Here is a 12,603-nt window from a genome sequence, read left to right as displayed (position 1 = left end):
ACTGAAATCTTTATATGAGCTTAACTTCAATTGCTACTCACTCATTGATATGCATTACATTGATGGTGTCTATGTTGTTGGTGGTAATTTGAGCATCATTTGTTTGCCTTAGGAAATCGCACTAGCTTTGTAGAGTTGCTCTTTGCATAGCAAAGCAAAGTCTAGTAGAATTTCACTAAGTCATTCATAGTCTCTTACGTTCTAGGAATAGATTAGTCTCTCTAAACCTTCCCTCCTTTTTATCCTTTTTTTTATTTGCGTTCAAGTTAGGAGAAAAGCATCACAAGATTACAATATCAGATTATCTAAGTTCTAGCAATCACATCAACCCTTGAGATTATCCACACATCAAGACCCGACAGTAGAAACCTTGGAGTCACCTCAAGTGATCACTTAGTTCAGCATTTGAGGAGATTTTGTTCAAGAGAGGATAAGATACCTTGGTATTTTATTCTGTGTATGAACTGCATAAAAACACATCAAAAGGTTCCTCACTCTGCCCTATGCTCCCCATGAGAAAGCTTGATCTTAGTCTGAAAAATTTCATGGAAAGCTTTCCACATTTCTGTTGCTGTTTGAAGGTGCAGGCATGGGGAGACACCTAACTCACTGCGACCAAAGGTGCCCCCAATTTTAGGAAAAAAATATAGGACATCTCCATTTTAGTGGGTGTCCAAGTTTCATTTAATAAAGTAGGGGGAGTGGGGAAGAGGGCAGGGGGAGTGGGGAGAGGGATATCCCGTGCCCAGAACATCCAGAGCAGGAATTTAGGCCTGGGGAGTGCATATTATTAACAGCTACCCATAAAGTATCCTCCTCCATTTATCCTTACTCTGCCCCATTAAATTTTAGATCTAACCTTATGTGCTGCAGGTTAGATTCAAGCTAATAAGGTTAGATATTTTCATTCATCCGTTCACTGCCACAAAGAAGCAAACTATCATACATAAATTCTTAGGAAATTTTCAAATGCAGCAATTAAGAAGCTGACCTGCTCTACGAGACTTTATTGCTATAAACACAAAACAAACTTCATTCCACTACCGATCCTCGGTTCTCTTCTCTCCTCAATGTGTATGCCAAAATTGCAAATTTCAAGTAATTCAAAAACATTAATTTAGGAATTACAGAAGTCACTTTGTCTGAGGCATCTTAAAGAAATCTTTTTATTCCCTAAAAACATTCAAATTCTAGACTCCAAAAACCTGTAAAAGTGCAAATGTTTGCACTTTGACTTGTGAAGCAGCAATGGTGACTTCAAACCTTTAGTTGCAGGAAGAGGTTTCTGGAAATTCTGTTATAACTGCAAATACACCAAGTACTCTCATCCCGATTTATGTTATCTTTTAAACCTATGTAATTCATGCTGTAACTACAGAGAAATATGCTCGCATGGTGTGCTAGCCTTTCAATCTAGCCCTTAGACACTTAGTGACAATGCTGTTGGTTTCTGTTACTTTCAGCAAGCACTCCTCATGTACACGTGTATCCTTGAGTCCAGAGATAAAGAGGTCCAATTCCTAAAATCTTCAAGGAGTAACTGAAGGTAAACTCTCATTTTGGTGCAAGGGCTGAAGACACATTAAACATATTGAGCAGTCAACGCTTGCCAGTACTGAAAAAATGAGAAGAGAGAGATCTTCCATATGGACACTTCTCAATCAAATGAAAAATACTTTTGTGAGATAATCCATTGCATTTTGAAAATTCAGTGAATAGTGCCAAGTTGTTTTGAAAGCATACAATTGAATTTGGATAAGTCAGATGTTGGTCAAAGTTTTGGGACGAAAAGATTTTAACTAGACCCATGAGGTCAATTGCTCTACAGGTTCACAACTGTTGAGTTATATAAAACATCCAAAGGGATTAAATTTAATGTATAAATATTGTACTTTTCAGATACTTGGTGCTTACCTGCAGATTTTAGCAGAATGTCACAATTTGTAGTATGTCCTGCAGAGTCTGGAAGAAAAACCTTGCATATGACTGACAGGTGTATTACTGTCAAATGACATTGAATAGAATTGTTCCAACTTCTAACCCTTTATTGATCTTTCTGATAACAAGGGCCATCTTGAGCAACTAAATTCAACACAGGCCAAGATTGGAGCATAGTAATATTTGTCAGGCAAGTAAAGACGAGATAGAGAGAGCTGCAGAGTTTTGTTAACAATGAGCGTTTTACTATTGAACTCCAACTCTAAAGTTGCAATCACCCAATTAAATGATCCATTTGAAGGCGATATAGTGGCTAGAGGTTGCAGAAAGAAACTTAAGCTTTTTTGCATAGTTAACTGTCTGAGAGTTAGAAAAACCCTTTGTTGCAGACTGAATGTGATATCCCAAAATAGGGGTGCTAAGAGAAAACAAAAAAAATTCTGCAAACTAGGGCACAAAATCTGGAAATTAACTGCATATAAATATGTTCATTTCAAACCCAGAATTCTAATCAGATTTCAGATCTGATTTCTGCAGCTAAAAGATATCGATATCAGATTATTTCTGAGCTTAAAAAAATACAACAAAAACCCTCATTACTGCCCAGAATTTTCAAAACTGAAATACAATGTTTTTCCTTAAACTTCTGAGAAAAAAGAAGAGATAAATATACAGATTTTAATGCCAAAAATAACTCAGACTGGATCAGAATGATTTCCAAACCCTAGCTGACCCTCAAAGTGGCTCTAGGCTCCCAGAATTGTCAATGCTAGGTCTGTTTTATGTGCTCCTCAGTAGCTGTCTACAAAGTGCTCAGAAATTGATGGTTTGCAGCTGTAGATGATTCCAGATCTAAATCTTCAGCACTGAGATTCTCCTCCAAACTGGTCTCTGTTGTGACGTTTTCACAAATCGCCTCATTGCAAATGGGGACGCGTGTTTTTCACTGGTTATCTTAGTGCTTTTGTTTAGTTGTCATAGCTTGGCGACAGTTTTAGCCTTTTGCTTATGAGAGGGATATGTCTTGTCAGTCTAGGATAGGGAGAGTCTTGAGTCAAATATGTATGGTCAGGTCGGGTGAATTGTGAAAAATGCTAAGTACTGTTTCGAATTTTGGAAATCCAAGTCAAAATCCTCATTTGAGAGTGGAATTCAGGATTCGTGGTTGGAAATTTTTTGGGATTCCCTAGTTTATGATGTATAATGAGATTCTTGTCATGGAATTCCTGATTTATAGATTTCAATTAAGAATGCAAAGCTTTTGTGAGATGGAAGATTGTTTTTGAGATTTCATGGATTCAATTTTTTATGATATTATTTCAAATCCTTAAATAATTCTTGATTTGTTCTTAAACTTGGAACAATCTTCCTAATCCAGATTGAAGATCTAAGTTGATTTCCAAATCCTAGAATTCAAATTTTCTGCAATCTGTCTATCAAACATCATCATTTATTGTCATTATCCTTAGAATTAGATTAGATTTTCTGACCCTTTATCTTTTTTATCTTTTATTTTCCAAGTGAGTTAGCATAGATTCCACACTCCAGTAGTGTTCATAAATGTAGGTCCCTTTGTGATTCCAGCAATATCACATCATACATCACTAAGTCTATCCACAACTTAAAGTCAATTGTTCGCATTGTAAACCTTGGAGTTGTCTCATTTGATCAAATTATTTAGCATATGAGGTTTCTTTGTTCAAGAGAGTATAGAATACTTAGTATTTTATTCTGTGTTAGAGATTTCCTAAATAACGCATCAACAGTCTCCAAACCTAATGAATGCTTACAGCCTTAGTATTTTATTTTGTGTTAGAGATTTCCTAAATAACACATCAACAGTCTCCAAACCTAATGAATGCTTATAGCCCAGAAATAATAATGCGCTAGGGTTTCACAATCCAAAGTTCTTCCACCGAAACACACTCTTCTAACTATGGAGAGCCCAAATGTCTCACCAAAATAAGGGATACTTAAGGATTTCAATCCTCAAGCCAAGATGCAGCAGCAATAAACAAAAATCTTCATCACATAATGAGCTCAAAATGAGCCCTAGGGAGTTATATAACAACTCCTAAAAAGATGAATCAATCTCCACCTTTGAAATTCCACCTCTTCATCCAATGGCCCAAAATAAAACCCTAAAATATGCTCTTATCAGCTCCTAACAGATGTACGCCCCTTTTTGGCAATTTGTCACATGTTTTAAAAAAGTCGCTTTAAGTACATGAAAAGGGGACAACTTAAGTCCTTTGGCTTAAAGTCACTTTAGTTGCCTAAAAAGGCATGCCCATGACTTAAAATAACTCAAGTTCTCTTAAGTTGCATTAAAAGACATGTACACAACGGAAGAATAGAATTTCGAGCAAGCCAAAGGCTCCATATCTTACCCAATGATGCTCTTCCTCCTTTTTCCTCTTGGGTAATCCAAGTAAAGGATAACCAATCTGCTGCTAATCATTTTGATTTGAGTTGGGGACATTACACTGCACAAAACACAGAGAGGAGGAAGAATTTGGGTGATTATTGTTACCAAATGGCAAATGAGGAATAATTTCAATCCCTTTGAAAGTAATTTGAAGAGTTTCTAGGAACTGAAGCTCTGTAGAATCTCATGTCTTTGTTGCACTTATGGGCATGGAGGAATGCATACATGTTTATCTGTCTTATTATTTAACTGTGCAATCGTTTGCTTGAATTTATGAATTTTTCAATGAAAGTTTTCCTTGCAAAATACAACCATTAATAAAGATAGATCTTCCACATGCTATTGCAACTGTAACAACAGACCATTAATAAAGATAGATCTTCCACATGCTATTGCAACTGTAACAACAGACCAAGATGGTTTGCTCTGCATGAGGTAAATTTTTTGGTAGGACTTGATAGTATTTACTAAGGACAGCAGTAAAGCCAAAAAAGCTATACCACAGAGCACATTACATGGACTACATTTGATTTTATTCCTTGCATCTAACCACTTATAACATTGTTCTATCAGTATTAAGGACAATAATTATAAACTCCCAGTATTGACCATGCAAATCAATCAAGGATAAATTTGAAATGTCCTAAAAATGTGGTATAAAATTATAAATAATGTTTCAATACGATCATCTCCCATTAAAGGGAAACACAAAACCTTGGATAGGAAGAGAAACTCTCAATGATCTGCTCCTCTAAGGGGTTATTGTAAATCAATTTCTATGGTGCCATTAGAGGGAATCCCAGTAAAGATGGGATTAGAAGTCAAGTCACTAGCAAAGAGGGTAAATTTTTATGTTCCCGGCACTGCATGTAGACTTGTGCTCTAATGATCAAGTAGAAGCTTTAGCGCTTATTAAAGGTCTAAGCTAGAACATTTTCACAATATCTCAAGCATTATTTTTGAAGGTGATTATTTACTGATGATCAAGGCAATGATCAAAGAATAAACTGTCAACTGGAATCAAATTATATTCTTTAGGAGACACAAAGGGTAGCCCATTCCTTGAACACTAACTCCTTCCTACATAGCTTTTGGGAAGCAAACAAACCTGCAGGCATACTAGCTAACATAAGAGCAGATTTGAAGGCTTTTTCAAGTGTCTCATGCACCTCAACAAATGAATAGCTACAATTGGAGAACTTACTGCTTAAGGAAAAGCCAGTATCAAGAAACTCTAAAAATTGATAATTTCCTCACCTATACAACAAAATGATAGCATAGCTTTCCCATTTATAAAGAAAAGAAAGGAGATTATATCATTCACCAAAAATATTATAAGGCTCTCTTTTATTGTGGACCTTTGTATGCAAGGATGGCAACTGCTATTTGGCACAAAGGAGTGAGGCATCAACTAATGGCAGCCACCAGGAATTAATGAGGAATGACAGGTGAGACTCCTTAGATAGGCCATTGTTTGTAAAGTAGCTATGCTTGATTTTCTCCATTGTGGAAAATTTAAATGTAGCGCTTGTGAAGAGTTTGCTAATAGAGGATAAATGGACCCCCTAGCAAAATATGAGGACAAAATCCTCTGTAGTAGACAAAATTTGTTTTCAATCTAGCCGGCCAAATATTAGATGATGATCCTTATGTTTAGATGGAACTCTTTCTTGATGAAGCACTATCAATCAAACATAAAGTATCTTGTCCTCGTGAGGGAAGTGCACATACATACAATGGTCATGCTAGTTCTAACAAGGGAACAGCAAATCCAAAGAATGTGATTAGTGGGGATAAGGAGATCGACAGAGCCGAGGAAGCAAACGTTAATTGCTACGATTTTGGCCACAGAGAAGTATCTTGTGATGAAGGACAACTATTTGGCCTTAATAGAATCTGGCGAATCCAAGCATATTGTTAATGATGGAGAGGGTGAGCTTTATTTAAAGAGCGACCTCTCTTAAACCATTTACAAACAATTTCCATAAAAGGAAGGTGCCAAAAAGGATGTAAGACACCCACAACTAGTGCTACAACGAATGTACACCCACCCACAACAAAGGAAAGATGGACAAGGAAATTTTGAAACTGCACTTTCACCCCTTTTAAACTAGAGACGCTTGGGGCTGGATGAGGACCCCGCATGGAAATTGCATTGTGTCTTGACTATTAGACACAACATGCTGAATATAAAAAGCATAGTAAGTCCCCCTTGCTAACCTTCAAGGCAAGAAGCCTCTTACTGATCTTCACATGGAATTCTGACATGCCCCCTACAGCGAATCCATTGTCTGCTCTTACCCAGCACCATGAATAAAAATTTCATCAATCAGTGAGCATGATTACTATCGACTACTTCAAGGACAGAACTATAGAATGATATCTGATATTGGTTAGTTGATCACTCCCTAAGATATGCGATTTCTTTCCCCAATGATGTGTGATTCCACTCTTTAATTCAAGACAGCAGATTACCATTAGTTAGCACGACTAACAACATCTTGAAGGGACACATTAGCTATGAAAAGAAATACGATGACCAAGTAGCACATGCTTTACAAACAGGTTCCATTTGGAGGAGACACCACCGATGGGAAGATATTAAGGACAATATCCAACAATGCAGAGGGATATAGATGGAAGTATCTGGAAAAGAGATAGAAGACATTCCGTGCCTTAAGTCTGAAACATAGATATCATCCATTTAGCGATCTGAGTATTTTATTATTTTGGTGGTATGTTGTGTACTAAGGACCAATATGCTTTATATGTAAATAATACTTGTATGTATCTTAGAATGACACTCTTTAAATCTACGATTCCAATCAGTATTAAATCTGCATTTGTAATCAGCATTGAGTCTGCGTTTCTAACCAGCATTACGTCTGCATTTCAATCAGTATTAAGACTGCATTTCTAAACAGTATTAAGTCTGTAAACGTATATTTCTAAATTAGTATTCAATCTGCTATATATTCTTAAATCTGCATGAGATAGAATAAATAGGATCTATAGAACTTCAAACAATCAGACATCCTGTTGTGGAGGGGATGATACGTTACATAAAAGTAGGCCAAGCAGCCAAAAGATCCATTCTGGGTTAATCAGGGCTGAGGTAACGTAACGGTGGTACTTCCATACCCCTGAACCTGTTGAATAGGCTGAAAGGCCTTCATTCTCGTACTTTTTGTTTTAAATCCAATATTGTCAACTGAGTACGCTGAATGCAAATTCAATACGATCTGTGTGGCTATATATTTCCAATTTACCCCAGTTACCAGATGAAATGGTTCTCTTCCCAAAAGTAGAGCTTACATTACCCTGCAAAAATTAGGCACTGACTGTTCACCTCACATAGTGCTTGCTGGGCGGGAATTTTTAAATGAGACTTAAGTGGCTTCACAGTAGATGATGTGATGTGTCTACAAGTAGTGACTCTATGGACCTTCAACTCTTAAAACTACCATTCTCAGACCAGACAAAATTTCTTAACAATAATAAAAACTTGTTTTCCAGGTAGACTGCAGCACGCATGTGATCAAGCGATGATATGTTCAAAATGAACACTATCTGTACCCATGTTCTTGAGATCCTGATATCTGAAACTGTGAAAAGTACTTTAACTCTTCACCTTGTGACAAAATTCGGAAGCAAAGAAACCATTATGAGTTAAGTCCTTTTATCCAAAAAGTTGTGACTATCGGTGATAGGGACTTCAAAAGAGCATCACTCGTGTTTATATCCCTCTCGCCACAACAGGAAAGCCTAAAACTCTAGCGGACATGATGCCAGATTATGGTGCAATAATCAGAAGATATATTTGATAGTGATAAATTTTTAGAAATCATAGAAGTTTGGTTTAAGCTAACCCAAAAACCTTAAAAGGCTGTCCATAACCTCAACTATAAATTGCACAGCTAAAAAGCAAATAGAACTCTGAAGCACAGAAAAGTACCAAGAAACTATTTATATATAAAATTTAAAACATGGAGAATTGAGAACAATAATCTTCGGTGTAAAGTAATATAAACTGGAAAATAAATAATGACATCACTCAAAACAAAATGCATTTCCGCATTGCTGATTTGAACTTCAAAAGTTGATCACCATGTAAACTTACTTGTTCCAAAAGCTGTGGAATGACATCAGTTGGGTTTCCCTCAAACAGCAGCAGACGAGATCCTCTTCTTTTGAGATTACCATCTAAATCATCAAGGCACTCTAATAAAAATCGAATTCTATTGATACCCACGCGAGTAGACCCAAGAGAAGGAGCACTGGGGTCGGGTTCCAAAAACCATGGATCCAAAACAAACACAGGGTATACATTTTTAGCATTCTGGCATGCATATTCCAGAGCAGGATTGTCATGGATTCTCAGCCCCTTTCTAAACCATATCAAAGAATTACCTTCCATTGGTCTCTGTTTAGCAAAAGTGGAATGCCCACAGGTATGAAGGAGCCAAGGAAGCTTGTATGCTATTGTGGGTCTGAGCACTGCGGGGTTGAGCATGCGCCCAACTTACAATAGCGTAAGTCTTTTCTAGGGAGGATCAAAATGTGGGAAGACAGAGGACAATAGAATGATGGCACCACAATAGGTTTTCCCTGGGTAAATGCGTGTGAAGAGTAACTGAATTGCATTTGTCACCATTTGTGGTGTGGATATTTGTGGTACGTGGGCTGTGGAGAACCAGGAAGAGGATGAAAGCCATAAATGAACTCCAAGTTGTGATCGAGGGAGTAAATAACATGGGTATGTGATCGTTGAAAAAAGCAAACGGAACTAGAGAATTATTTTGATGAAAACATGTCAGCATAGATGTGATCGTTGAAAAAATCAAACGGAACTAGAGAATTTTCAAAATCAAAATTTTGTAATGTACTTGTTTTTGGGTTTTTTTTGTTTTTTTTAAATAAAAGTGGATTATTTCATTAAACTTTTTTATTAATATTTTTCTTTTTTTTTTTTAACACAGGATTCAAAGATCATACCAGAGGAAAGAACCTTGAAAAGAAAACCCCCGGTCACAGCTCATAGAATAAACCTATAGTATCTAGCAGATCGTTTTATACACCCCGTGCAAAACCACATACAAAATGCGGTCACAACACATATAATATCAGTTTTACATAGAACCCATATAATTTTCAAATGTAGACTCCACATTTTCTTTCAATGGAAGAAGACAAAATTTTCCAAAGCCCTTGCAAAATCCCATGAGCCAAAAATCTTCCTGCCAAAAAAGAAAGTATCAAAAAACCTTTGTAAAAACAGTATTGTATCAAATACCATGAGCTCGAACACTCCTCCAGACAACGAACATGAATACTTGAAATGGAAGGGGAAAGCGGGAATAATTATCATCATCATAAAATTTTACATCAACATTACTCAAGAAAATCACATAACTGTTGTTGCAAACCTTCCCATACCCTAGAAGGAATTTCCTCAAAACCCACCTCTCGCTGATTAGCATTGCTATCAATGGCTAAATTTGCCAAATAATCTGCAATCTTATTAACTTCTTTGTAACAATGGGATAACAAGAAAGATTAAAACAATTCTAATTTTTGTAAAATTAGATCAAGTATCTACTGCAAATTCCAACAATTTGATTTCTTTTTCATAACACATTGAATAATCACCATAGAATCACCTTCAATTATTAAGTCCTTAATTCTCAAAGAGATTGCCATATCCAATCCAAAAGACAAAGCATGAAATTCCGCATAATTGTTAGTTTTAAAACCAATAGCATGACACTTAGCTCGAATAAAATTTGCATTGTGATCCTAAATTACCATACCTACCCCAGCCGGCCCAGGGTTACCACGAGAGGCCCCATCAAAATTCAGTTTAAAGTGCCCCTGCGGAGGAGGTTTCCATCTAGCAAAGCATCTCTTACCTATTGCATCATTCATTTTTAAAATTGAACCATGAGAGGGTAAAACTGACAACATCTTCCAAGCTCTATAACTCTACTATCCCAGTGCGAAAAAGAAGTAAGATTGTCCAAATTCTTATAATAAACGACAAAGCAACCTCAAAGATTGAAGACTCAATTTTTAATAGAACCTTAGACACGGGAGAACTTGTTTTTTTAAATATCCTATTGTTTCACTCTAGCCAAATATTCCAAATCACAATAGATGGAGATATGATCCAAAGGCATGCATAAAAAGATGAGGCAAACATAAAGGGCCAAGATCTAAAATGGGAAATGAGATCCTTACCAATAACAAAGGATATATTTAACTTCTCAAACAACCACTGCCAACATTCATAAGCATAATCACAGTGTAGGAACAAGTGTGAAGAAGATTCCAAATTTTTGTTACAAAGGACACAAGAGAAAGCAGCAGTAATACCAAGCCTATCAAGTCTCGTACCTGTAAGGACTCTATCCTAAACTACCAACCAAGCAAAGGCTCCAGCTTTAGGAAGACAAGTCGAATGTCAAAACAACTTGATGCTCTACGAAATGGGAAGGTTAGTTATGATAACAAAACACAAACAAGAAGAAAACCAAACTGTTAGTGTCAGAAATCATAAACAAAATACTTTCCTACACAAGCATATCAAGAAAGATACTACAAGATAAATAAAAAGCATAATAAATCTACAAAATGTAATCAAAAATCTCCATATGCCCTCTACCATATTGGTGGGTTCTTCTTCCTTGTTCCTCTCCTTTCCAAGTTCCAAACTAGTGTAACTCTCAGCAGCTTTTTGCACTATGGATGCTTATGAAGGTTTGAGATTGAAGTATTTGCTCTAAATGTGAATAAAAAGCTAATACTAAATGCTATGATACTAAAATGATTTATTTTAAACCAAAATGACAAGATATTAATGATTTATGTTAAATGTTCTCTAAAATTCTCTATAACTTAGATGCATACAAGTTTTCAGGATCTGGATTATGAAGAAATGGACTCTATTTATAGAGAAAATGGAGCAATGGATGGTTGAGATTGAGTAATCTCAACAAGGGCCGGGATTGAATGATATTCAATCTATGTGAGGGCTTTCAACCCAATCTCAAGATGATAAGTGTCAATATGAGATAGGTTGAGAGGAGAGGGAATAAACATTAAATGCTTGACATAACCTGAGAGTTAACTTGGGAGTTAAGGTCAAGGTTAGGTTGAATGAATAAATTCTTTATTCAAAGAATAAAGCTTTTATCCAATGGATAAACTCTTGTTCAAAGGCAAAAGGGATAACCATGGTCAAAGCAATAAATGTTTGAAGAGACACATGAGTGCAAGTTGAAATAACCATAAATGGTTATGTAAGAGTCATTAATGGTCATGTAAGAGTCATTAGTGGTTTTGGAAGACTTTAGAGGTTAGTTTGTTGGACACACAAAGCATTAAATGATTTTCAAAAACTTTCAAGTCTTTGAGAAGTGACTTCAAGTTGCTTAGGAATGTGACAATAGTTAGGAGATGGATTAGGCTAATTAGGAAGGGTTTAGAAGAATCTTAGAAGGGGTTTAGGAGTGCAAGTGGATTTGGTGGGTGAGGGAAAATAAGATTTTATTTAAAATAAAATTAATTTATTTCAATAAATGTGTGCAAGTTGCATTTGTAGGAAAATGCAAGTGGGGGGGTTATGATTTAAATAAATGTTTTATTTAATTTATTTAAAAGAGGAAAGGGGATTAAATGAAATAAATATCATTTATTCATTTAATTGATTTGTGAATTTGGTATAATGAATTAATTAAAATAAATTGAATAATTTATTTAATTAATAAGAGAATGTTTGAAAGTGAATTAATTAAATATTAATTTAATTAATTGATAGCTAGTGGATTTTTAATCAAATAAATAGGAAATATTCATTTAATTAAACTAGACAGATTTATGTGACTACATTTGCCCCTCTTTGAGACGGTGCAGTTTATCATATCATTTTAAAGAAAGAAAAATAGGTGTGAAGAAATGCCCCATAAAATATTGATTTAATGGGTGGTATGCCCCCTCGAGGGATGGACCGAGAAATTTCAAAAAATCGGGCGATCTCTCGAAAAAGAATGAAAATTGGCAGGGTGATGGAATAGAAGATTTTAGCAATACTGGTGAAAAATAGAAGAAATCGGAGATAAAATGGAGAAATGGGAGACTCGGGAAGTTCACGGGAACCACGGCGGTGAACGGGGGAAAGTTACGATTACGGTGAAGGGTTTATATGGGTAGAAAGGGGTGAAAACAAGTTCATTTGCAAC

At 35.9% G+C, this 12,603-nt stretch overlaps 1 protein-coding gene across 2 annotated transcripts in view; it reads right to left on the bottom strand.

Annotated features, from left to right (window-relative positions):
- Positions 1 to 9,195, bottom strand: part of LOC131857139 ((6-4)DNA photolyase-like) — a 144,161-nt gene extending 134,966 nt beyond the window's left edge. The window contains exon 1 of one of the 2 annotated variants that reach the window (XM_059209278.1): positions 8,487 to 9,195. In XM_059209278.1, coding sequence (XP_059065261.1) covers positions 8,487 to 8,879 — 393 coding nt within the window. In that variant the 5' untranslated portion in view covers positions 8,880 to 9,195. The remainder of the gene's footprint in view (positions 1 to 8,486) is intronic. The other variant, XM_059209277.1, reaches the window with a different exon arrangement.
- Between the last annotated feature and the right edge of the window lie 3,408 nt (positions 9,196 to 12,603).

The sequence above is a fragment of the Cryptomeria japonica genome, chromosome 7 (genome assembly GCF_030272615.1).
Source record: "Cryptomeria japonica chromosome 7, Sugi_1.0, whole genome shotgun sequence".
Classification (NCBI taxonomy): domain Eukaryota; kingdom Viridiplantae; phylum Streptophyta; class Pinopsida; order Cupressales; family Cupressaceae; genus Cryptomeria; species Cryptomeria japonica.
The sequence above is the reverse complement of the archived record's forward strand: the minus strand, read 5'-3'. Positions and strand labels throughout refer to the sequence as shown.